This window comes from Cricetulus griseus (genome assembly GCF_003668045.3).
Source record: "Cricetulus griseus strain 17A/GY chromosome 1 unlocalized genomic scaffold, alternate assembly CriGri-PICRH-1.0 chr1_0, whole genome shotgun sequence".
In the NCBI taxonomy this organism is placed as follows: domain Eukaryota; kingdom Metazoa; phylum Chordata; class Mammalia; order Rodentia; family Cricetidae; genus Cricetulus; species Cricetulus griseus.
The window spans coordinates 155,463,512-155,491,262 of NW_023276806.1; the positions used below are offsets into that span (position 1 = coordinate 155,463,512).

A 27,751-nucleotide genomic window follows, 5' to 3' on the forward strand; every position below is an offset into this window, starting at 1 on the left:
TGTGGGACTAGGAATCACTGACCTTCTGTAGAGACAATGTTTGTGTGACCTATAGAATTTGACTTTAATAATTGATGATTTCTATTACCTCAGGGATTATTAACCACAAGTCCAGTCTTTCTGAAGCAAACATCTAGGAGCAATACAACAAAATATTTAAAGTAATGGAAGATTACAAACTTTTCAATTTATGAGTTTTATATATGCAATTTCCAACGTGGATCAAATAAACAAAATGCACTCAGAATACAATAACAAAAAAGGAAACAGAGACTATAGTTTATGTATGTATTTTAATACTTGAGAAAAATAAGTTAAATTGGATACAAATACTGCCGGCACACAGACAAGCACACACAAAAACAGAATGTACACAAATCCAAATTCGTATAGAGTTGGTATGAAAGTTAGATGTAAGAGTACATCATAACCTTTGTTAGCTCCTCTTAAGGAAGTAACAGATTTTAAGTTAGGCAGACATGAAATGATTGCAGAGGAAATTATTTTCTTCAAACTATTCCTTTATCTATTAAGAACTACAAAATCAGGCAGAAGGTGGTGGCTCAAATCTGCAAACCCAGCACTCAGGAGGCTGAGGCAGGGGGATTGCTACGAGCCCAAGCCTGGACTACAAAGAGTGCCAAGCAAGCCACAGCTATATAAGGAGATCTTGTCTTAGAAAAACAAAACAATAAAAAAAAAATAATGTGGGCGACACTTCAGGGTCACTAATTACTCCAAGCATTCTGAAGGGACGCTCTCCAAACACCTCACTTGATTACTTGAGGGACAATGTAAAAATAATGATTTCATGTTCCTCTTAAGTTTTATATAATTAACACATTCATAAATCATAGCAGACAAAAATAAATTTTTAAAGAAACTACACATTATATCTCCAGGTACTTCAGCATTTTATGCTTAATATTTGTTTTATTAAATATTAAAGATTAAAAAAGACCTTATGTAATGTGACACTATTATTGAGAAGAAATGAGTACAACTGCAATATAATTTTTTAATTGTGGCAGAAATTCATCAGCTCCTTAGAAAATTTCAAAATATATTTAAAGGAATTTGCTTTTTTTAAATTGTGAGGGAAAGAAAGTTTTTTTAGATTTAGTCTATTTTTTGCATATATGAATATTTTATCTGCATGTACACATATGTAGCTATACATGACTGGTACCTGTGGAGGCCAGAAGAGGGCACTAGATACCCTAAAATGTGAGTTCTGGATGGCTGTGAGTCACCATGTGGGTGCTAGAAATCAAACTCAGATCCTGGCAAAAAATAGCAAGTGTTCTTAATTGCTGAGCCATCTCTCCAGCCCCATGGGATCTAATTTCTTATTCACATAAAACATATGTTTGGGAAAGACAAGCTACACAGAAAAAGAAATCCCTCCTATATGACTACAGCTGGAGAAATTCCCTTCTATTGAAAGATAGAGTAATACACTTTATTTTCCAAATTTGGGTTGTACTAATATTAGTAGCATTTTATAGTCAAAAATTTTGGTAAAAAAGAAAACCCAACCAAGTAAGTTAACTATTGGAACATAACCTGACATTTAATAAAAAGCTAAGTTTTTTTTTTTTAATATAACAACCTACACACTTTGTATCTTACATTTTAAACCAAGTCTGCATTATGATAGGGAGAGAGATTTAATAGCTTTTAGCATATTAAAATCTTTCTTATTTTACACTAAGTATTTTCACACTAAGATGTGTTTTGATACCCAAATGAGGTTTTAACGATCGGGATTGGGGAGGTAGCTCAGTGAGTGGATAAAGCACTTCTTGTTCAGGATTGTGAACTGGAGTTTGGATCCCTAGCACCTCCACAGAAACGGGTAGGCATGATGGTCTGCCTGTAGTCCAGGCATGCAGGAGGAAGAGACAGGGTCTCTGGGGACAAGCTGGCTGCCTAGACTAGCCAAACTGATGAGCTCCTGCTTGTTTAAGAGACGCTGCCTCATTAAATCGAGTAGTAAATAATGAAGGAAGACACCCGATGCCAACTTCTGGTCTCTCCATGTACATACACATACACGTGTACCTGCAGCCAGCTAAGGTGCTTAGTCACTCATGATTGAACTTCCGGGTAAACCATTTAGCTTTGCTTTAGGAATTGTATTAGAAGGGGCTGGAGATGTGAGATGTCCCAGAATGGACCCTCAGCATCACAAGCAGATACAGGAAGAGAAAGAGGATGGGAAGGAGGTAGAAAATGGAGGGTATTGGAGTTATAATAGAGAAGTCAAAATGCCATTCTTTCCCCCTTGAGACATGTCTACAGTACACAGCTAAGATGACCTTGAATTTTCTGATCCTCCTGCCTCTATTTCCCAAGCACTGGAATTATAAGCATGTACCACTGTATCTGTTTTTTCCTAAAACTTATGACAATTGGTAATACTATATAAAGTAACTTAAAACCCTTAAAACTTCCCAAAGTACATTAATAAACTTTAAATAGTTACAGACCCATACATAATTTATTTACACGTATCCCTGTGGGTGGAAGGAGTTTATGCTGTCATTAATATCATCTGGATGTTCCTGAAGAGAATCTGCCTACAGACAGATGGCATCACACACACACACACACACACACACACACACACACACTGTCTGTCTGCTGGCCACTGGAAAATGAGCACAATCTGGCTTTACTGGAGACTCTGAAACTGATAGTGTGCTAGCAAAAGAAAACACAAGTTACCTGACAGAATGTATACATAGTATCACTCTAAGGCCCTTTTAATACCATCTTAATTTTATGCATTTGCAAATGCATGTGGTGTGCATGCGTGCATGTGACAGCATGTGCTTAGTGTGCATATGTTCGTTCATGTGTGTGTACAAGTGTGCAGGTACATGTGTATGTGTATGTACATGGATTTAATTTTATGCATGTGGTGTGCATCCATACCATTTAAGTTACTTTATGGTATTACCAATTGTAATAAAAAAGTTCCTTCTGATACGGAAATGTTAAAAAATTAAATAATAAAAATTCCATCTAATCCAGAAATGTCAAACCAAGCAGCAGCAGCCATTGGCCCTTAAGATTGCTGGATCAGAACTTAGGTGCCTTTTATAGCACATGTCAAACCGTTGCTGGAGTTTACTATGTATTCCAGGCAGGCGTTCTGCCTCAGCCTTCAGAGCTAAGATTACAGGCACACCCTAATGCCAAGCAAACCATTGCTTTATGGCTGAACAGAGTAACTAGTGTTAACAGCATCCAAATTGCTATTAGCAGACAATCTCCATAGTTAATACCTATTCAAAGATACAGTATTGTTACAGTTCTAGTAGTGTTGTTGGACTTTTGCATTTCCCTCAAACAGCAGACATTAACAAGATAGTACAGATCAAATCTCACACATTTGCCTATTAATATAAAAGCACATGTGAGTCCTTTCCTCAACCCAGCTCTGTCCCCTGTCTTCATCCCCATCTTGACCTCATGTCTGCAGCTATCCTGACAAACACATAGGAAGACCTTTTGGGATCCTGGTGGGGCTGGTCCCCATCCTGCTCAGCCACACTGGTTTGTTAAAATGACACAAGTATGCTTATTTTTTAAGTTTCTTACTTCCAGTCATAACAAAATAATGGTCATCATCTTCCTTTTTCTTGGCAGTAGGTTTTTTATCTCCACTGACTGTTCCCTTACCAGATGAGGGTGGTTTCCTGATAGAAACTGGTGGCGTGCCACTTTTGGGAGGCCCTTTAGCTGAATACTGGCCCTTCATGGCGGTCTGTGCTAATTTGGAGCCAGTTTCTGTCTTGGCAGCAGATTGGGGGACGCTCACAATGGATAGTGGGGTACGGCCAGGAGACTTGGGAGACCTGGGTCCTGTCTTCTGGCTGGCACCCTTACTCTGTGGTAGCTTTTTGGCAACTGAAACTATATTCTCACCTTTTGCCTCCTTGGTAGCTTTTACAGAGGACACTGAACACACAGGCGCAGGATGGTTTAAATTCTGAAGTCTTTGTGCTGGGACTGCCCTTGATTTCAGAGTTCTGTCAGGTGGCTGAGACTGTGTCCCTAGACCTATGGCTCTGGTTTTGGAAGTGGATTTGGTCACTTTTGCAGGGGATTGGAAAGGAGAAGGGCTAGGTCTTCCATGCATGTTTCCCTTAAGTGGCTTTGGACACTTTGTTGATACATTTATAGGTGACTTGTCCCTGGAAGAAAGATGATTGTGTTTCAAATGCTTTGGTTCAATTTTTCCAGAAGACTTACTTGGCAAAGGTCTAGACTTAGACAGATCTCTGGCACTGTGGGCTGGAACAGCCATGGTCTTAGCAGTCTTGGAGAAGGGGACACATTTTCTCACTGATTCAGATGCACACTGAACAGCACGGGATGAAGCCGATGCAGTGCTGTTGCCCACTGGAGGTAAAGAAGCCAGGGAAGATGACACACCGCTGGGAGGAGTACGTGGCTTTTTTACTCTGTCCTTCAAAGATGTGACCTTTGGATGGGAAAATGCTGCTGGAGAATCCGGGAGTTTAGAACGCGTAGACAGGGAAGCTAGATTGCCTTTCACTGATGATGCCGGAGGCAACACGCCTGGTGGGCGTACCTGTTTTTCCTTGCTCTTTGGAACACTGGCTGGTGTGCCAGGTTTTAAATTTTGTTTCTGAAACATGTTAACTGCAGACAAAGGGTTCATTTCTGGAGGCTGTGGCGTTCTGGCAGGTGAATCTGGCACACTTTCATTTGAAACTCCTTTTTGAAATGCTAAAATCTTTTGTTCTAGTGTAGCAAACTGCAGTATTCGACAGGGGTCATATTTCAGCAAAAATCCTTGCAAAGTATCCCAGCCTCCGCCAACACGGACCATAACGTGTTTTCCATGAAGCATCTGCCCCCCAAACAAAAATAAAACAGTGAAATTGTGAGGTTTATAGTTTCAATCTGTTAACAATCATGATTTCTATTTTCTATGACCTGTGAAATTTGGAGTAGTCACCAACAGCTTTGTTTAAAATCAAAAGTCTCCTTTTTGCATTAAAATAATAAGCAGTATTAGGTTGTACAACTAGTAATAAAAGCCCTCCACTTTGCAACAAAAATATTTACAAATAATTTGCACCCTAAAATCCACAGAGTTAATGCAGAAAACTGCAATAGTGATATTGTTCAATGGATTGAGTACTGAAGGAAAGAGCAGGAAAAAAAATGGAGGAAGAAAAAAGCCTCATGAGAGATAAAAGTAATTAGAAAGAAACAACTAAAACTAGTACTTTAAAAGTTATACTCTGTCAATTTCATCTTTAAAACATTTATGTAAATTATTATTAGTTTATTCTTGCAGGTAAGAATGGCTCTGAGCGATTAAGACATTTGTGGCTAGCCTCCATCACACCAGGCTGCCCCTATAGGGGCACCTTTGTGGGGATAAAACAAATCTCAGCTTGGCCAAGGCCGCCCAGGCTGGCTTTCAGGCCGCTGTCCTGAAAAGTTGGTTGATCTGCTTCAGGTTTCTGTGAGCTCAGCTTTCAATGTTAGCTCTAAGTCCCAGTCTCCTTACTCTAGGCCCTAATCAAAGAATCCCCTCTTTCCAGGAACAGTGTCGAATGCAGATTCATGGCTGCACAGAGTGCAGGAAAGAGTTTGGAAGAGGGGTGGAGAGAATGTATGAGCCAGCCGGATGACAGGAAGAATGGCTGAGAATGCTCATCTTCCGGGCAAGACACAGCCATTGCAGCAATGAGTTCCCAGCTGCTGTAGAGTGTACAAGACTAGACCCAACCATCAGGCATGGATGGAGGAGGGGCTTAGGGAACCCCACCCCTCACCACTGACTATTTGCTAAGAAAGAAAAAAGGAAGACTCTACAGTCACTTATTCTCAAATCTCTCTTCAGGTCAGTTTGGGTACTAAGTGTTAACAGTCAAGTCAGCCTCCTTTCTGCTTCTATTTGCTGACAATCAGATTCACAAAGGGGAAATTGCCTTCAATTGCTACCCATTGATGACCCTACCAGGCTCCGGTGAATAGTTTCCAATCCAACAGTTGTGTAGATGGTTCCAATTAAACTAATTAAGTCACAAAAGTAAACCAAAGTCGTAAATACCAGAAAGGGATTGGTAGTGAGGATGAGACTGAGTTGGGGGTGGGGGTGAGAGGACAGAGGTAAGGCAAGGAGGACAATAATCAGAGTACAGTGTATACATGCCTGACATCGCTCAACAACGGAACTAGCAAGTAAAAATCTTAAAGATAATAGGAGACAGAAAATGGGTTTGGGTGTTTCTATATGACTCGGATACAGGGCAGGAGTATGATGATTCTATGTGAAAGAGAGGAAATGTAGACGGTGAAATTCTTTGTTTAAGTATTCTTATATTCAGAATATTCAGTTCCTAAATTCAGAGAAAACAGCTCTTGCATTACATCAAGGTAGAAAAATGCTAAATAGGTAAAATTTTAATTTCCTTATCAACAAAAATGATTTTAAAAAAGTCAACTGTAGATGGGACAAAGGAAGGCCATGAACATGGGTGGTATTAAGGTACTGGTGTATGACCTAAGAAAAGAGCTTATGTTTACACCTAAAAGTATTTATCATTATGAATGGTAATATTTCTGTCTGTTTTCTTAATACTAATCTTACTGGAAATTCTTTTTTTCTCATTTCTTCCTAGTGAGTTGATGGAAAATTATTCCATTTCAGAAAATCTGAAAAATGCAGTAAAGTCTCCAAAGTACATGAAGGTATTTTTATTTAGTTATATCCAATGTTTTTAAATAGTCTCAGCTGTCTTCTAGTTAGTTGCTTGAATGTTAAAAGCATCTACTCAAACTCAAAATTCATGAAATCAAGTACACCATATTTTTCCTGTCTAGTGAAATTAATAGTACCCTCTCTCTATTCTGTTTTTTTTTTTTTAAGTAAAAGGGGGGGTCAAAAGAAGTTTGGTAAATAATAAGCCATATTCCAAGACAAGCTTGTATGAATATAGGCTGCAAACAGCAAACTTACCCTTATAAAGAGTATTTTCTCCCCAAGCCGATACTGTCCTTCAGATAAATATTCAATAGAAAATCGATGAGAACAACTACAAGGAGGATCCTCAGCAATATGTTTAACCTAAAATTAAAAATAATTATCAATATTCAGTGCTTATTAGAAAAAAATAGCCTATTAAAAGTTAAAGAGCAATGTTATTGGACAGGAAAATAAATCTCAAAGACAAAACTTCAAAGCTAGTTCAAGTATTTATAATATCTGGTCTTCTTTCCTTGCTAACAGATTTTGAAATCAGACAGTTAAATTAGCAACAGCCAGCAGTGGTGAGGGCCAGGTCTCCCTGTCTCTTAGATCAAGTGAAATTATAAACTGAAATTATAAGCACTGAAGGAGGTCTGACAATAGAATCAACTCAAAACACATTTGCTGACTTTAGAAAACATGAGCTCATCATTAAGCCTGAATTGTTTTAAGCCCAGAATAATTACATTTGTGTCAAATCAAAGACCATCCAGTCAGATACAGGCTAAGTAAGAATTCTCAATTTTCCCTTAAGACAATGCTAATCTGATAAACTAATGGAGAGGGACATATACATTTGTTCCAAGTTACTGCTAAAATAAGTCCAGACCAATGTCTACATGCTATTGATGGGGTAAAAGTCTTAATAGTTCAATTCAGGAAGCATTTTTCTACAAGTATTTGCTACATTTTAAACATCTCACGAGGAAAGGAATGGGAAAAAAAAAAAAAACCCCTTCTATCCCTCAAAATGCTGTCTTATTAAGAATTTCAAACATGTATAAATTCCCCCATTTCAACTCCTCTCAAACACTTTCATGTCCCCCTTCCAACTGCATTCCTTCTTCTCTTTTCTTCTCTTTGATAATCCACTGAGTAGAATTAGTGGGGCTATATACAATGTGGGTGCAGGGTTATCCATTGGATCATGAACAGCCTACAAGGGCCACCCACATACCTGAAGAAATCCTACTCTCCCTTCCCCAATAGGGATCAAATGCCACTTGCTTCTCAGTAGGGTTGGGACCTTGAGATCCCAACCCATCCATGCTGGAATGTGGACTGGCTTGATCTTGTTGTACAGGTCTTATGCAGGCAACAGTACTACTATGAGTTCAAGAGTACTCCTCCATGACCTCTGGATCTTACAGTCTTTGGACCTTCCTTTCCTAAATATACCCTAAAACTTGAGAAAGGCCTCAAGAAAATGGTAAAATTACAGTACCTAGGAAAAGAAATTCAGTAATTATATTTTAAACAAGGAAAATAAGTTTATTAAATGATATATTTTGAAATACATTTTAAGTGAAAACATTACATATCAGCCACTAAGAAAAATATTGGGCTTTCTTCTCAAATTACATTAAAAAAAAAAGGGGGGGTCATGTCTGGCATACTGGTGCATACCTTTAATCCCAGCACTCAGGAGAGAAAGGGGCCAGGGATCTCTATTAGTTTGAGGCAAGCCTTGTCTACATACTGAGTCCCAGGCCAGCCATGGTAGTATAATGAGACCCCATCTCAAAACAAAACAATAAAAAAGTCATAACTATTTTTCACAATTACTTATCATACAAAACATATCAAAATATATTCATTTAATGGAACTTATGCCTAATGTTTTAAGCAGTCTCTTCAGATAAGCCCAATTTATCTGCGCACTAAGAGGAATTTATGATTGTCTTAATTATCTACCAAAAGTAAATTAACAATTATGGATTCATAGAGCCTGATAAGAACATAATATTGATAGAATCAATTTCATGTTGTTCATTTAACAAGAAAATGTGCTTGTAGACAACTGGGATTGATCTCTCTGAGTCACTCCACAAGGTTTCTCTTGTTCACTGACTGGGTGCATATGAACATGAGTGTCCACACTGACATATGCCACAGAAGCTGAAATCAGGTAAAGCTGCCAGTTACTAGAACATGTTATTCATTAGTTAATGTATGGGAGGAATTTCATTTAGCTATTACTTTCTGTAAAATTTTCTTAAGTTTATAAAATCTCATTTGCATATTTAGCAGGCTCAGACATAATGAACAAATAGTAATTGTCCTATATGCTAAGTATTAATCCAGGACATGTGTACATCATGTCCATGTATAGGTGAGCACTGAATGTATTAATACAGCATGCACATGTTTAAAGCAGTCAGGACGTGTGCATCATGTCCATGTACAGGTGAACATTGAATGCATAGCATGTACATGTCTAAAGAAGTATGCTTGCTTTTAGCTTTCACAGTAAGAATCCAGATCTTATTCTCAGAGCTACTTATTTTCCCTGATTAGAATATCCAGAGAAGTGCTTATATTTAGCAATATGAAGTTGTTAGTGCTAGCAGCCATCACTAGCACAGTCTACACAAGGTATGGATGACAATTTTTTCTGTATCTATTTATTACATAATTAATAACACTGGAGGAAACAGCTAAAGAAAATAATCTACATCAAAACTGCCTTATTTTCATTCTATTCTCCTCACTCCCATATTTTTGTCCATATATACATTTTTCATAAAATCAGCATTTTCTCCCTGCTACCTAACTGTCATGGTGGCCACATAAAACAAGCATTCTGTCACAATACTGAATTCTAAATTATAAAGCCTTTCCCCTATTGGAGGGTTTGTGCATTACTTAAAATTTTCCACCATTATAAATAATAATAATACAATAAACATTTTTTGGGTTTTTTTTGCTGAACTCATTTTAGTAAAGGAATATGCTTGTAATTCTTAATATTTATTTTTTAAAATTATACATTAGTTTTCATTAAAAGCAATTCCTAAGTATAGTTTCACAACATTTTTTACAGCTTTCAATTTTCCAACTTTTTTGTTTGGTTGATGTTTTGTTTTGTTTTGTTTTCTTTTTTTCTCCCCCCCCCCCAGACAGGGTTTCTCTGTGGCTTTGGAGCCTATCCTGGCACTAGCTCTGTAGACCAGCCTTGGCCTTGAACTCACAGAGATCCGCCTGCTTCTGCCTCCCGAGTGCTGGGACTAAAGGCGTGCGCTACCAACGCCCAGCTCCATCCAATTTTCCTGCTTTTAAAACTTTTGCTACTGGAACAAAATGGTATTTTGTGGCTATCTTGTCACCTTATTCCCTTCATTAGCAAATGTCAACAGTACTTATGCTATGAACACAGTACTTGCACATTTATCAATGACAGTGTTTTTCTTACCAAATGTACTATCTTCATATAGTAAATTATATACTAATTTTTTATTTAACAATATATACTTCTTTCACTTTCCTTTGTTAATTATTCTTTAAGGTTTCATGAAAATTTAAATAATTTTTATCTACTATATTATTTCTGCTTCCCATTCTGATGGTTATAATCACCAAATGTATCAATAAGATAATAAAATTAATTGTTTGGTCTAATAAAACCTTTTTCTGATTGACATATTCTTAGTATGTCTTGAAAGGTAATCTGAATATTTATTCTATTATTTTGTTTTGTGTGTAGGTATGTATGTGTCTGTGGTATACATGTAAGTGCATGCTTTGTGTATATGTCTGTATACATGTCAATGCAAATGCATGCATGACCTCATGTATATGGAGGCAAGAAGTCTACATCAAGTGCGTCTCCAACTTCATTCCCATTATTATTATCATCATCATCATCATCATCATCATCATCATCACCATCTTCATCACCATCATCGGGTTTTCGAGACAGTATTTCTCTGTTGCTTTGGAGCCTGTCCTGGAACTCACTCTGTAGACCAGTCTGGCCTTGAACTCACAGAGATCCACCTGCTTCTGCCTCCTGAATACTTGTATTAAAGGCGTGTGCCACCACCGCCAGGCTCTAGAAGATTTTTAAACACTGGTTTCTCATTGAGCCCAGAACTCACCAAATTGGCTAGATTAGTGAACCAGTGAGCTCTGGTGAACTGTGTGTCTCTGCTCCAGTCCCACACTAGGGTTACAAGCAAATACCACCACCAAAAGCACACAGGTATTTACAGTATGATTCATAGCAGTAGCAAAATTATAGTTATGAGGTAACAACAAAAATAAATCCACGGTTGGGGGTCATTATCGAGGTTGAGAACCACTGCTCTAGAGCCTAAAGGAAAACAATTTTAGTAATTTCTACAGAAGGACAAGAATTGTTGAGAGCACCATCAGGACATGGCCTGTCACATTAAAAAGTCTGCATATTGTGTTAGGGGCAATGTTCAGAAAAACCCCATCCATTTTCCCCTTGTAAACTTTCTTCTACCTGTATCCTCCTAATACCTGTGTACCGTCTGCTTAACCTTGCCAACTGCCATGGACCTCTCTCACTCGCAATCACTAATTCAGTCCTGTCAATTCTGCTTCCTAAGCATGGCTTATATTTGTTCCTTTTGCTCCATTGCTCACTATTGTGTTCAAATGAAAACTCGTCATCTCATGCTTAGGTTATTAACATAAAACAAACTCAATACATGACCAAAATTGTAATCCCTTATCATTTACAATTCAAATTATGATGTTATCATATTTAAAAAACAACAAAAAAATTAACTTCTCACGCAGCCTTGAACCGCCACTCATCAAGTACACATTGGTTCTTCATACACTCCCAGAACTCATCAGGGAGCACAGATTAGTAACTGGCACACATTCTGAATATAAACCTGGCAATTTAGAAATACACAAAACTGTGAAATGTCAGGCTGTACAGTCCACAAAGCACAGCAATTACTTACAGCTTCGTGTAGTTCTTCATGCTGACAGCAAGATTTGGGGATGTTGATGGACTCTTCAAGCCCTGAGGCATTAAGCAGGGTCTCTTCTAACTCAATTTCTTTCTCAAGTTTCACTAATACTGGTGGCTCAACTCCATATCTAAAAACAAGCCAGGAAATGTGACCACACAATGTGTACCAACTTCATCTCTGCAGACCAAAATAGGCAACCTTTTACTTCTTGAGCCAAGTCTATATGACTCTTCCCTACAGAGTGTTTCACTGGGACAGCTGGAAGTCCATCCCCTCTTTTTTTCCCTTTTTCTTTTCTTTTCTTTCTTTTTTTTTGGGGGGGGGGGTTGCGACAGGGTGTCTCTGTGTAGCTTTGGAACCTCGCTCTGGAGACCAAGCTGGCCTAGAACTCACAGCGACCCTCCTGCCTCTGCCTCCCGAGTGCTGGGATTAAAGGCATGCGCCACCAATGCCCGGCTCCCTTTTTCTTTTTCTTTTTCTTTCTTTTTTTTTTTTTTTTTTTTCTTTCTTTGAGACAAGGTTTCTCTGTATAGCCCTGGCTCTCCTGGAACTCACTCTATAGATTAGGCTGGCCTTGAATTCAAGAGATCCACCTGCCTCTGCCTCTGCCTCTGAGTATGCTACCACCACCAAGCTGGAAGTCCTTTTTAATATTTCAGATTGCCCCAAATCCAGACTATAATTTCTATATCATAGCAGATATCTGGGTTATGTAATATTTTCAATCTTTTTTTTTTTTTTGGAGTCTGAAAGGCAGCTTTAAAACAAGCTGGTGGGTGGACAGTGCTGACACAAACATGGGAACGCAGAGCCTCAGCCTTCTTACCAAATGGTACTTGATTTGCTTTGAACTGCTTGAAATTAAATATTTTTACCCTATTCTTAATTTGAAAGATTTAAGTAGTACTTTCACAATTTCATATGAAATGAAGGCAAAGTAAAAGAAGACACAGAAAGATAAAACAGAAAATTGGGTTACTTCATTTCAATCAAGAGTCATATTCTTTGGGTATAGAAACTATGATAAAATTAAGTTGCTTAAAGGTATTTTTGATGTTGAAATTCTGAAATATTGAGAAATACGTACCTTGACACAATTCGACCAATCTCAAGAAGACAAAGGTACACCTGTCTAGGGTCTTTATGTAAAACTAGGGGAAAAAAAAAAAACATATGTGTTAAGAATCTGATTTAATTTGGGAAATGCATTCTGGCATAGGAGAGAGTAAAAGGAAAGAATAATGATGACAGTAGGCTTACTTGTTTAGACAAGACATTTTTATTGTTACTACACAGCAATTTCTTCTGCATTAAAAAATAAACTAGTGAGCACAAAGAGAATGGACAGCAGCCAAAGATATTTACTTGTTTAGCATCTCAGACTTTAGGGGCTATGGACTTAGTAGCACTAAATTATGTGGAGATGGCTCAATCATAAACTTCTTACTGCACTAACATCGGGGTACGAGTTCAGATATCCAGAACCCACACAAGAGCCAGATATGGTGGCACACGCCTGTAACCACCGTGCTGGGATAGACAGAGACAGAGCATCTCTGCAGCTCAGTGGCCAGCCAACCTAAATCAATCAATGAGCTCCACTAGGGTTAGCAGGGAACCCTGCCTCGAAAATAAGGTAGAGAACTTGGAAGATGCTTGATGATGATGTCTGCCCAACCCCCAGGACAGAATAGTATAGATCTCTCAACAGGAGACACTGTTGGAAGAGTCATGTCACTTCAGTTTTACTCTAAACTGTCTTTCTCAAACTTTACAAGGACAGGAAGCAACAATTCCTAACTTACTCTATGAAGCACTGTTATCTTCAAAACAAAGCCAGAAGCCAGAAGCCAAAGGAAATTATCACAAGAAAACTAAAACCATTATCTAAGTCTCACAGCCATGAGTGTAACGATCTTTGACACACTGGTGACAAAACCCAGCAGCAAACAGAAAGTCTTATGTGCAATAAGACAGTGAGATTTATGCCAGGAATGCAAACAGTTCAATATATGAAAACCAACTGATGTAATTAATAGAAATAGGGTCCTATCACGACAAAAACAGGGGACAACACACAGATCAAAGAATTAGAAAGAATCTAACACCATTTCAATAAGTCAAACAAAAAACAAAGAAAGACCAGAAGGGAACTTTCTCATTCTGAGACAGGGCAACCATGAAAAACCTACAGCTAGTAACATTCTAACATCGTTTACGCATAAGGTAAATGGAGAAAAATCTTCCTCCAAGGCAAGGTTAAAGGTAACAGTATCACTCTCATCAGTTCTACTCAACTGCTTGTGGCCTCAAGACAATAAAAGGTAAACAGGTAAAAATCTGCATTGCTTTTGTTAGGCGATAATATTTAGATATGACAAAGCATGAGAGAGAGAGAGAGAGAGAGAGAGAGAGAGAATCGACAAACTTGAAATGTTTAAGTTTGAGGCTGGAGAGCTGAGATGGCTTAGCTGTTAAGAGCACTGACTTCTTCCAGAGAACCCCCGGCTTATTTCTCAGCACCCCGTAATTCCAGGCCTTCACTGAACTTGTGACCCTGTGGTGTATACTCACCCCGTTGCCTTGCTAAACTCCTGAACCTGTGATATATGATTGCCCTCTCGCCTAATGAAACGTGTCTAACCGTTTCATCCTACCTTGATGATCCCCCTCACATGAGGTGTTCTTACTCTTATCTACCCCACAGCAGCCTTGAGCCCCAGTCCCCACTCTTCTGACCAGGTGCCAATAGCCAATTCTCTCGACAGCTGTTTTCTATCAACACTAACCCTTCCTCATAAAAGGAAACTCAAAAGTCAGTGAGGGGCTGCTCTCTGAAATCCCGACATTGAGAGAGGCAGCTGTCTGCTCAGTCTAAATAAAGCTTGCTTAGTCAGACAATTGTGGAAATGGTTTTCCCTCGAGTTTATCAAGAAGTCCTAAGGAATTCTGGAATCCTAACCTTAAGTGCAATGTGTTCTGATCGTATGCATTGATTCCACCAATAGAAAAGGCAGCTGTTCTTTGAGGTGGGAATAACATCTACTGCACACACAAAACAAATAATCTGTTCACTTGACACATGGTTCAGGCTGAGATTACAGGTGTGCACCCACATGCCTGACTATAAAGCATTACCTTTTAAAGAAACAAAAAGGGCCTCTATTTGAGTTTAAATTCACAGAAATAAGGGAATTTATCATGAAATATTTCAAACCTGTTTTTATAAATATCCTAAGTACCTTAAAATAGTATATTTATTTTTTAAAATTACATTTGAGTTCCAAGCAAATGAAAATATATACATACACACATATTAATATATACAACATATTATATATTATATTATTTATACACACACATATAGATATATATCACTTCAATGCCTACAAATGAGTTACTGGTATTGACAGTATTTTTCGTAGTCCTCCACTGCCCTTCAGCACTGCTAGAAGATGTATTTTAAATTTAAAAAAAAACAAATGACAATCTCAGACCTTTTCAAAAGTAGTAAGCTACAAAGGAAAGAATTCTAAGCATTTCCTCCCCCTTATGATCCAGTAGCTGAATGTGCCATTTAATTAGCATCATTGTCAGCAAAAGCAGCACACCTGGGTTTGCAGCACAGACTGTCTCCAGGGCAAACCACTGCATTCCATTCTGTACTGGGCAGGGGTAGCCAGAGCACACCTTGGGCTGCAGATTATGCAGGAGCAGACCACACTTCACACTGCTGGTCAAGAATTTTAAAACTAACAAATTCAGGTAAAAGTCGGCTTGCTTTTAATCAGCACCATCCATGAGTGACTGTAAACAGTATCAGGGATAAAATTTCTGTCTAGGAATACGGTGTCCCCTTCAAAATGTAGTGCTCTCATCACGGCATGAGTATTTGTATACATGCATGTGTATACATATACACCCCTATAAATGCCTTGAAATGTGCGTGTAAAACAGCCAGCCAGTTGCTCCATTAGTGCCATATACATACTTCTGTTGACTTAAGAAAATGAGAAAAATACATCAACAATTTTTCAAGGGAGCATAATTTTATTTTGGGATGGGAGGTGTTTCAAGGCAAGGCTTCTCTGTGTAGCCCTGGTTGTGGGACCTCACTCTACAAACCAGCCTGGCCTTGACCCTCTGCCTTCTGAGCACTGGGATTAAAGGCATGTGCCACCACCACCCAGGAGATGACTTCTTTAAAGAAATATCAAAAAAAATTATTCTTTTTAGATAATAAAGATGGCAGCTATTGCTTACAATTAAATCCCAATAGTATAAGCATATTTCACCTGTTATTTCTATAATGAGCTGGCTAAAGAGAAATTGCTAGTAATTTAGACCTAGTAGACATCTTCAGGAAAGTATTAGCGGAACATTAATTAGTGTACAATCTTCTGGCCACCAACTCAGAGAATTCTAGTTATCTAAAGCCTATTAACACAAGTGAAAATCTTACTATATTTGACTAATATCTGATTCTCCAACTGTTTCACATCTAACTGAAGTAAAAATTTTGTATGTAATAGTGATATGCATTTTGAGTTAATATTTAGAAAGGAAATTTAGAAATGAGGGCCACAAAACCATCCCAATAAACACGAAAAACTCTGACAGCAACAATACTTACCTAAACCTTCAGACTCAAAGAGGTAAGTTTCATCAACCCCAATGTGCCGACACCAGTGAAGAAAGTTTGCAGTGTTGTCTCTGGCAAAGAATGAACCTGACGCAGCGTCTTTCTTACAAGGCACTTTTCTCATTGGAAAATTCTAGAAAAGACATAAGGACAATTTGCCAAAAAAAGAATCAATGGTATTTTCATTTGGCGTTGATTTTAATATGAAGAAGAAACTGTTAAATGTATTAAGTATAAATTCAGACTACACAGTTTGGAGGGAAAACAATTATCTTCAGAAATGACTTTTTTCTTCTACTTTAAGTATCTTCCAGAAAAAGATGTTTAGGAAAATGATCTACTCAAAATTAGCAGTAGATTCAAGCTTCTCCAATCTTCTTTTTAAAGTAGCACAAAAAATGCAAAATGTAAATGATGGCCTTGTAATTACGGCGCATCTACAGTGTGTCTCTCCACACAATTCAACTCAAATACAAAACTATGCTATGCTGTAGATGAACAAATATTCATTTTTGCTTTCTTCTCACACAGACTCATAAAAGCTGCCTGAGTTTCTTAAAAGAGACTATAAAATATGGGAGTAGTTGCCCATCCTTAATTCAGGATCTTTGATGGCCTAAGTTTCACAAAACCCTAGGTTAGTACTTTTGTATTCTTAATTATCTAGCCCCAGAGTATTCTGCTATTCCTGCTGAGGCTGGGGAAGGGATAGGGGTGGTCTTTTGCTTTTACTTTTTACTTGGCAATTCATAGGAGTGATGTTTTTAATGCAATGGGTACAGTAGTAGGTTTTTCACCATCATTGTCAGTTTCTCTCCCTAGAGACAACCGCTATTACCAAATCTATGCATCTCCTTCTGGATGCTATTATTTTCCAGAACTGAAATAGCTTGCATGCACGGTTAAATACAGAATATATCATCATTATCAAAAATATACAAATAAGTATAGCAAAACACAAAAATGATTAATATCAAATGAATTTCTCTCACTGACTTTTTGATAAAATATCTCTCTGTAAATCTATGCATATGTACCTAGAAAACACCACACAGATATGAGTCTACATTTTGATGTGTGTGTGTGTGTGCATTTCAAATGTATGTACACTGGATAGGTTGTGGGCATATTTAAGACTTAAAAAGAACATATTTAAATAATTATTTCTAATAAATACACAATATTCCAATGTTTGGGTAACAATGTTACAATTTTTCTATTGATAAGCAGATTATATTATTTCTATCTGTGATTTTCTTAGAATGATTTCCTAAAAGTAGAGAATTTTATATATCAAAGGATGTATTTTGTTTCCAGTATTAAATATATGGATATGTATGTGTGTATGTATGCATCTACATGTAAACAGATATATCACTCATTGTCCTCCAAGAATAATGATACCATTTTATGTTTAATAGTATGTCTAGGCTCCAAACTCTCCAAAACACTTAATGTTTTATAAAAAGAAAGAAAACCTAATCTACTTCAAATCATTACTTTAAACTTATCTTTGAAAAATGCTACATATTCCACCAATATTTATAAATGTATTGCTAAGGCAGCAGATGAAGACTACAAAGATGACAATGGCAATGACAACAACAAACGGGGTGACTCATTTGCCAGTGCCTTAGTTAGGGTCATTATTGCTGAGATGGAACAGTATGACCAAAAGCAAGTTGGGGAAGAGAGTGTGTATTTGGATTACACTCCCATATGATGTCATTAATCATCAAAGAAAGTCAGAACAGCATGGCAGGAACCAGGAGGTAGGAGCTGATTCAGAGGCCATGGACAAGTGCTGCTCACTGGTTTGTTGATCATGACTTGTTGAAACTGCTTTCTTATGGAACCATCAGACCAGGGAAGACACCCCCATCAATCCCTAATTAAGAATATGCCTTACAGCAGGGTCTTATGGAGGCATTTTTAAATTGAATTTCCCTCTTTTCAGGTAACTCTAGCTTGTGTCAATTGATATAAAACTAGGTAGCACAGCCACAAACTCTTTTCTCCCATAACCTGTGGAAGGTATTGTCACTGTGTGTGGGATCTAGCTGCTGGGGATCACCTATAGTATATCAGGCACTATCCCAGACACCATCTATAGGCTTAATATCAGTGAACACTCACAAGTGAGTACCACAAAGAAAATAATTGTTATTGTTTCTGGTGTGTATGTTTGTATACCCATGTATATGTGTGTGTATGCTCATGGAGATTTGTTTCTTAAGACAGGGTCTCTCAGTGAACCTGAAACTCAGCAGCTAGCTGGACTAGTGAGCCAGTGAGCCTTTGGGATCTGCCCGCCTTCATCTGCCAGCACTGGAATTATGGGTGCACATGCCACAGCCACCTTTTACGTGGGTTCTGGAGAGCAGAACTCAGGTCCTGATGTTACATGGCAAGCTCTTTACCAACCAAGCTACTTTCCAAGCCTCAAGGTGAATGTTACTAACTTTATTTTACACATATGGTTTTTCAAATGCACAGAAAGTTAAACCAGTTTTCAAAGTCTCATAGCCAGTTACATGATGTAAACACACACCCACATAGAGGTAATAAGAAGCAGGCATGCCTATCCTTTTCTAAATAGACACAGGGGAGGAGTGGATGGGGTGGGGAAGCAGAGGTGGTGGAGGAGAGGGGCTGAGAGAAGAGGAGGGAGGGGAAACTGTGGTCAGGATGTAAAATTAATAAATAAGTAGACATGAACAATTGACTTAATCGCTCGCTGTCAATATTTCCTTACCTCTGCTTCTTCCGAGTGGCACTCCTTTACCATATTTTGAAGAACATCAATTAATTGACACAACAGCACTCCATTATCAAGCTCTTCCAATAATCTTTCTGCCTTGATGTCAATACCTAAAAACATATTTTAAGGCTGAGACTCATCTAGAAGCAGCAGATTCAGAAGCAGTGGCTACAACTTAAATACAATCAGCTGGAAAACTAAACAAATACCTGATGAGACTAAGTTTCTACCCTTGAAAGGTCTACTAAAACAAATAATATAAGTTAAATCAAACACAAAGGGAAAAAAATCTGTGATGTATAAAGTTCAGGAAAAAACACATGTACATTTATGTTAGATAAATTCACCGCACAAGGGGGAAAAAGTTCCTTATAAATAAGATGGACTTTGCTGCAACTTAAAGATTAAATGCAACACTAGTATAACTAGTCTGGGAATATCAACTTCTGCCTCTAAAATAACTTCTCTAAAAGCATAATTAGATTACAAACTTGAAAATCTTTTCAATCATCAAGCTGATACCAGACAAAGAATGACTGCTTAGTATGTGTTTATCTTCCAAGGGCCTCCTTCCCATGAAAGTACATGAACATCTATAGTTAAGTGACTGAGGAACAGAGGCCTCACTCAGTAAAGTATGAGGTCCTGAGCCTGGGTCCCAAGAACCTACATAAAAGTGAGGTGAATTGGTGCACCTGTGGTGGAGTTAGGCAGATCCCTGGAGCATGTGACCAGCTAAGCTAGCATGCATGTGGTCACACACACGCGCCCGCAAACACACACACACACACACACACACACACACACACACACACACACACACACATGTGTGCACATGTGCACAAACACAAAAGCCCCGATACTCATACCCACACACATGCATACACATATGTGCACACATGACACATAAAACAAAAAGTGACCCCCTGGCCCAGAAAGAAGCTCAGAGCACTCATCATAATCTTGAGTAAATGCAATATAAAAAAAAAAAATGCAATGCCAGGAATTCTGACATTTTCTTTTTGATTTCCTTTGCTTCTACTCCTCAATGTTTTGAAACAATATTCATTGTTCTATAACTAAAGTATATCTTCCATTTATAACCCTATAGTTCATATAATTTGGGGAAAATCAGTAAAAAAATCAGTAGTAGACACACACAATTTTTGAAATATATTAAAATTAACCATAAAGTATTGATTATTCAAAAAGGCTGGCAGCTTCAATCAAATCTCAAGTTTCATGCAACTCAAGTTTGAGGACGAAAGTATTATTTTAACTACACAGACTATGAAAACAAGTCATTCACTAGCACAGCCCCAACATCTGGAACAATCAGTAATGTCTTAAATGAAGATTAAAAAAAAAAAATCAGTGTCTTTGTATGCCTTACCTAGTAAGCCTGATAACCAAATAGAGAGGTCTTCTTGCATAGGCAGGAGAGTGGCTTCATGCCTCACAGCTATCCACTCGTCATACTGACAGACATCAGCCAGTCCTGGTCCATGTCTGGCAGTCAGGGGACACCTGGGACTTAGAGGTAGGTCCTCCCCAAACCATACCTAGACAAAACACCAAACAACTGAAAGATAGCAATCTTCACTAAAAGTCACCATAAACCATAATGGCATAGGCCATGAAGAATAAGCAAAACTGTACCATCTCATAGAAATCTAGATTATTTGGACTATTTTCAACAGTTAATTCAGTTGCCAATGTCAACCAACACTAAATTAGTGAATGGATTTTACTGTAGAGTCAAGAGGAAAACAATTCAACAAATAGTACTTTTTTCTTCTCCAGTTGTTAAAGCAGAATCCCCACACGATAGCTATAAAATGCTTAATGACAGGGACCTCACAAGATACATGTCTGTAGCACCTAGCACTGGCCCTGGCAGACAGCAGATTAAACAATCGTCTGGTGAATGGATAAGTGGATGAATGCATAAATGGCATCTGTAAACTGCAAACAGTAATTGTGATGTTTTAAATATTTGATTATTTGTGTGTGTGTGTGTGTGTGTGTGTGTGTGTGTGTGTGTGTGTGTGTGTGCATTAATATAGGTTCCCATGGAAGCCAGGAGAGGATGTCAGATCTTTGGAGCTGGAGTTACAGGCAGTTGTGAGCCTCCTGATATGGGTTCTAGGACCAAACTCAAGTCCTCTGCAGGGCACATGTGCTCTTCACCATCACTCCATCCCCTACAATGCTGTCTTTAATTTTTTCTCTAAATACTTTGATTAAAGCAATAACATGGCAAACTACAATCCAAGCAAATCTGTTTATCATCTGTATTTTTTATGACCTACAACTAAAACATTTTTAAATGGTTACTATACAAGTATCTACATATCCATCTAATAGTCTCAGTTCTGCCTACTGTCCTGCAAAACCTAAAACAGTAAGAATAAAATTACATAAACTATCAAATCAACACTTGGAAATATTTGAAATATAACAGATTTGCTTTCAGGTTGTTTATAAAAATTGTGCAAATTATGAAAGAAACAATCATGAAGTCACTTTTAAAAAAGAGTACAAACGATTCTTGTCGGGGGTGGGGGTAATAGAGCCCAAGTGAGGTGAGCAGGAAGTTATTCAAGGGAGGCAACTTGGAATGTAGCCAGCAGGAGCCTGAGTGATGCCTGAGGGCTACCCTATGTGAGGTGTCTGAATCAGATACGACGGGCCCCACCGAAACAAAGCAGGACAGCCCATTAGCAAGCTTCAGAGCCAAGTGAGCTGTGTGTCTCCACCAGGGAGAGGGTGGCAGTAAGAGCTCGCCCACACAGAAAGAGTTACTGAATGGGAGGCAGTCTCCCACTGCTAGAGGAAGGAACAAATATGGAGTGGAAGGGAAAATGAACCCTATGCTCTTAGGACAGAAAGCCAAGCAGCACTAAAAATCATGAAGTCTGATTTTTGTTGTCCATCTACTACTGATTGACTGGGCAGTCTGCCTTGGAGTATCATTTATACATCCATGTCACTCTATTGAAGAAAGTGATTTTCCTTCCCCCAGCAGATAACAACTGCAGATAGCTTCTGGCTATGGGTGGCGCTCGATGAGCACTTCCCCATCTCTTTGCTGGGATTTTTTTCTGGCTAGAACTTGTGCAAACAAACTATAAAGGGAAAAAAATAAAGACCCATTTCCAATCTCCTCTGGTGAGACACAAACATACGTTAGAGAAAGAATTACCACAGAAACAAACCCCTGAAGGGCTACTAGGCAATATGTGTCCTAACAGGTTTTCTGCATGTGCTACCTCACTGATTCAAAACTACCATGCAGAATGTGAACTGTTATCCTCACCTTACCTTCCAGGTGATGAAGCAGGGATTTAAGAGGCAAGATGGATTCACTAGTCTGTTAGAGTGATAAACGTGGGATCGGAACTAAGCTGCCACTGACTCTTAAGTTCTGACTTTCCAATATATTTTATTACCAGCTGACTGTATCTTTCTAGGTAGAAAGGTACACTGTGACTTCTGCCTTCAAATTAACATTTCATTGTTCTATTAATATCCAAAGAAAGAAAATAAAAGAAAAGCAAAAAATATAGCAAACACAAACTTTGGAAATCATTTAAATTTAAGACTATCATGGTTTCTGTGACTAACCTCAGCTGGCTTCACCAGTCAAAACCAAACCAAACAAACAAACAAACAAAAAAACCTCTACTCATTAAAAATTGTAATTTTAACACATAGTCAGGTCACTTATAAAGCATATGTACAATTATCTAAACTAAGATTTGTATCTCTGATTTGATTTTTACTGACTGTTTCTTCAACTATATCGTGTATCATGCTGTAATGAGGGGGACACTATAAAACATTCTACTTATTTTCCCCAGGTTGACCCAGCAGCTCCAAAACACTTTTGATTCTTTCAGATATCTAACACAAGTAAAATGCAGAATTAAAATCTTAGGACTAGAAAGTCAAAATGCAGTATTCCTATTGTTAAAGTGCAGTGTTAAAAAACTTAATGATATCAATTCATAATTTATATTTCTCTTTTACAAAAAGAAAACTTACCTGAATTGCAGGCTGCATGGTCATCTATACTGAGATGAAACTAATATTCTGGAGAGAGAAGAAGGCATCAATTAGAATTCAGAATATGCTTTACTCCCTCTTTGACTCAACACCTGAGACATTCTCAGCTAGCTAGAAAACTCTATGAGGAACTCATCACTTCAAATGAGAGAAACCTGCAACACTGTGATACACTGTCCTTGGCAATAGTGTCAAAGCAAGTGTGCCAAACTAGTGTCACAGCAGTGAGGTAGAGATCATGACAAACCTGCTTCACAGAACAGCCTCCAACAATCTTTTCCTATACAACAATGGAAAAGTGATGTCAACATAACTCCTCAAAACCAACACTGAAACTCAAGCATCTTTTATCTCTCTGTGGTGATCATATCTTTACGAATCACATGTACTTATAAATCACATGCTTAGCCATATGCTTTTTCTGCTAAATAACAAGATAGCAAAGTTAACTATCAGTTTCAACTGTGAATTAAAAATACTCAATACCTTCCTGTGATAATTTGTCAAAAACAAAAAGGAACAGCAGTGTTGGCTTCAAAGCTCTGTTCTTAAAATCTACAAAGGAAAGATAAACGATAATAAATTAAATTAGATCAATACATTAGTGTGCTTTCAGTGAGTGAAAGGCTCAAAGACAATAATATAGATTATATAAAAGCTAGCTCTGTTGCTTGTTTTAGCCGCATAACACACTCTATTTTCATTAGAAACTACCACTAAAAGATTTTAAGAGAAAATTATAAAACTATTTATAGAACTAAAATGTTACCTGTTTCCAAAGTCATGCCCTCCCCTGAGCTGTCTCCCATACATCCATGCCAAGTGCCAACTATACACATCTCATTCTCAAAGGAACAAGTAGAACCTGGACTAAAGCTAACTGAAGAGCTTAACACTATATCACATTTTCTCTGCAGAAGGCAAAAGAGCACAGAATACCCTTTCTGATCTCAGTTTTCCCCTTCTCCGCCACAGAAAAAGGCCAAAGCACAAGCCAGCATTCCTGATGAGCTTGTTATGCTTCCCACCAGCTATTCAGGGGGGAATACATTTTCCTTTAGCATAAATAACCCTTTGTCCCCAACAAAGGTCCACAGTATGAAGCTTCCGAGACCAGTTCTTAAAAATGCAACAAAGAAGCTGCTCCCATTAAAATGAAGTTCCACATAATCAGACAAGAGCTCTAACAGTTGGAGCTGCCGACCACCAACAAAAGAAAGCTGCAATTACAAGGCGTGTGCACACCCAGAACAGAGGCACATTCACAAAAGAGCCATCACAAGAATGCTCAGCAGCTGCATATTTTACAGAAAACTCAACAAAATTAGTTTTATGAAAAAAATGAAGAATTTGTGTACAGCAGTCACTTGAACTTTAGCAAAAGTCCTATGTCTTCAACAGACAGCACTCCTGAAATAGCAGAAACATAACCACCTGCATTACCTTTAAAATGTTTCTTTAGAGCTAGGGATAGCTCACCTGCAGAATGCTTGTCTAGCATGGGCAAAGCCTTGGGCTCAACCCATGGCACAGCAATAAATAAATTAACTGTTTTGTAATAAAATAATACTCCAATAAGTTGTAACAGATCCTCAGCTATGAAAGGCTATTATGTACACTACTTATTTAGGCGAAAATCTTTGTAAACTTTCCAGACAGTTAATCAGGTACTTAATGAGTACTTCATGCTATGTTCCAGATACAGAGAGCTAGTGTGTGTGTGTGTGTGTGTGTGTGTGTGTGTGTGTGTGTGTGTGTGTGCATATGTATGTATGTGTATGTATGTATATGCTCCAGGTACAGAGAGCCAATCTGTAATATGTATATATGCATACACAAATGCACATACACACATATAATCCAGCTCTTCATATTCCTCTTGTAAACCAGTTTGTATATATGTATGTATGTATACATACATATGTATACACACACATATAATCCCGCTCTTCATATTTCTCTTGTAGGCCAGTTTCATATTCAGGAGTAGCAGCTTGCTCAGTGCCAGGCCCTGGTCTGCCCCACAACCTCAACTTCCTTTGCTCATTTTATCCTGTCTTCCTTATTTCTATCCTTCCCTCAATCTGAACAAGCAACATGTCGTTCTGGGATGCACTTCATTTGCCTTTTCTCTTTCTTTCTTCCTGTCTTATTGGAGAAACTGACCTCAATTCTTTAGCAGCCTTAATAGGATTTTTTGATTGTTGGGGGTTTCTCCCACTTTAGAGTGAGTAAAAACAAAACAAGAACTCTCCTGTGGCGACTCGGCCCCTGAGGACCAAGCAACCCTAAGTCTGCTGAGATCGCTGGGCTACTCCCGCCCCCACTCAGGGAAGAGGAGAGCTGCTTTGGCCCCTGCCTTGGGCCTAGCTTCTGCCTGCCCACTCTGGGAACTCCTGTCCTGGGGTCTGTAGGCAGATTCAGCCCCTGAGGACCAAGCAACCCAGAGTCTGTTGACATCTCTGTGTTAGACCCTTTCCCACCCACCTGGAGAGCCAGTGCCTCAGACCCACCTGCACCCACCTTGAGACCCATCAGAGTACTGGACCCTCTTGCACCCACCAGAAGAGAACCTTGGAGCCAAACACACCAGGAAAGGAAGAGACACCACCTGCACCCATTGGAAGAAGAGATGGAGGACAACAATATAAGAACACATCCAACAACAGGAAAACCAATATGACACCACCAGAATCTAGGGACTCTACACCAGCAAGACATGAACATCCCAACACAGAGGAAGCAGAAGAGAGCAACCTGTTTCATCTGCATGAAAACAACTTCATGCAGATGATAAGAGAAGACCCTATGAGAGGAAAAGAGAAAATCCATCAGAGAAATGGAAGAAAAGACAAACCAAAAGATGCAAGAAATCAAGGAAAGCCAAGGAAATACAATTAAACAGCTGAAGGAAACAGTTCAAGACCTGAAAAATAAAACAGAGACAATAAAGAAAACACAAACTGAGGGAATGCTGGAAGTGGAAAAACTGAGTAAACAATCAGGAACCACAGATGCAAGTATAACCAACAGAATACAAGAGATGGAAGACAGAATCTCAGACACTGAAGATAAACTAGAGGAAAGAAATTCATCAAGCAAAGAAAATCTTAAGTCCAACAAATCCTTAACAAAATATCCAGGAGATATGGGACACTGAGAAAAAAAACCAAAAACCTAAGAATAATAGGTATAGAAGGTGAAGAAACCCACCTCAAAGGTGCAGAAAACATATTCAGCAAAATCATAGAAGAAAACTTTCCCAACCTAAAGAAAGACATGCCAATGAAAGTACAAGAAGCCTACAGAACAACAAATAGAGTAGACCACAAAAGAAAGTCCCCTTGTCACATAATAGTTAAAACACCAAACATACAGAATAAAGAAAAAATATTAAGAGCAGCAAAGGAAAAAGGCCAAGTAACATTTAAAGGCAAACCTATCAAAATTACACCTGACTTTTTCATGGAAACTCTGGAAGTCAAAGGATCCTGATAGATATTCTACTAACACTAAGAGAACACAGATGCCAGCCCAGACTACTATACCCAGCTAAGCTTTCAATCACTATAAATGGAGAAAACAAGATATTCCACAACAAAACCAGATTTAAATAATATGTAACCACTAATCCAGCCCTACAGAAAGTGCTAGAAGGAAAACTCCAAAGGAAAGTAACTACACTCACAAAAACATAGGCAATAGATAATCCCACTTTACCAAAATCCAAAAGAAAAAGCAGGGTAAATCCACATACAATATCACTACCAACAACAAATCAAAAACAAACAAGAATAAGCACTCAATGGTCCTTAATTTCCCTCAATATTAATGGTCTTAACTCGCCTATAAAAAGACACAGGCTAACAGAATGGATACAAAGACAGAATCCATCCTTCTGTTGCATAGAAGAAACACACCTCAACTACAAAGACAGACATTACCTCAGAGTAAAGGGTTGGGAAAAGAAATTCCAATCAAATGGACCCAAGAAATGAGCTGACGTAGCTATCCTAGTATCAAATTAGACTTCAAACTAAAATCAATCAAAAGACATAAAGAAGGTCATTTCATACTCATCACAGGAAAAATCCATCAGGAAGAAGTCTCAATTCTAAATATCTATGTCCCAATTACAAAGGCACCAACATTTGTAAAGGAAACAGTACTAAAACTCAAATCATAAATAAGACCTCACACAGTTATAGTGGGAGACCACAACCCCAGCTCTCACCACTGGACAGGACCATCAGACAGAAACTTAACAAAGAGACAAAGGAACTAACAGAAGTTATGACCCAATTGGGATTAACAGGCATCTATAGAACATTCCATCCAAACACAAAGAATATATACCTTCTTCTCAGCATCACATGGAACCTTCTCTAAAATCAACATATACTCGGCAACATAGCTAACCTCAACAGGTACAAAAAAATTGGAATAACCCCCTGTGGTTTTTTGTTTGTTTGTTTGTTTTTGGAGACAGGGTTTCTCTCTGTAGCTTTGGAGCCTATCCTGGCACC

General features: G+C 38.3%; 1 protein-coding gene across 4 annotated transcripts in view; it reads right to left on the reverse strand.

Annotated features, from left to right (window-relative positions):
• Nucleotides 1-274: 274 nt before the first annotated feature.
• Gas2l3 (growth arrest specific 2 like 3) overlaps nt 275-27,751 on the reverse strand; it is a 37,904-nt gene continuing 10,427 nt past the window's right edge. For 2 of the 4 annotated variants that reach the window (XM_027392585.2, XM_027392586.2), the window contains 9 exons: nt 23,712-23,780; nt 23,205-23,252; nt 20,551-20,719; nt 19,152-19,267; nt 16,388-16,529; nt 12,842-12,905; nt 11,743-11,881; nt 7,013-7,120; nt 275-4,888 (listed from right to left, as the gene is read on the reverse strand). In XM_027392585.2, the coding sequence (XP_027248386.1) occupies nt 3,590-4,888; nt 7,013-7,120; nt 11,743-11,881; nt 12,842-12,905; nt 16,388-16,529; nt 19,152-19,267; nt 20,551-20,719; nt 23,205-23,228 (2,061 nt within the window). In that variant the 5' untranslated portion in view covers nt 23,229-23,252; nt 23,712-23,780 and the 3' untranslated portion in view covers nt 275-3,589. The remainder of the gene's footprint in view (nt 4,889-7,012; nt 7,121-11,742; nt 11,882-12,841; nt 12,906-16,387; nt 16,530-19,151; nt 19,268-20,550; nt 20,720-23,204; nt 23,253-23,711; nt 23,781-27,751) is intronic. The other 2 variants (XM_027392584.2, XM_027392587.2) reach the window with 1 other exon arrangement.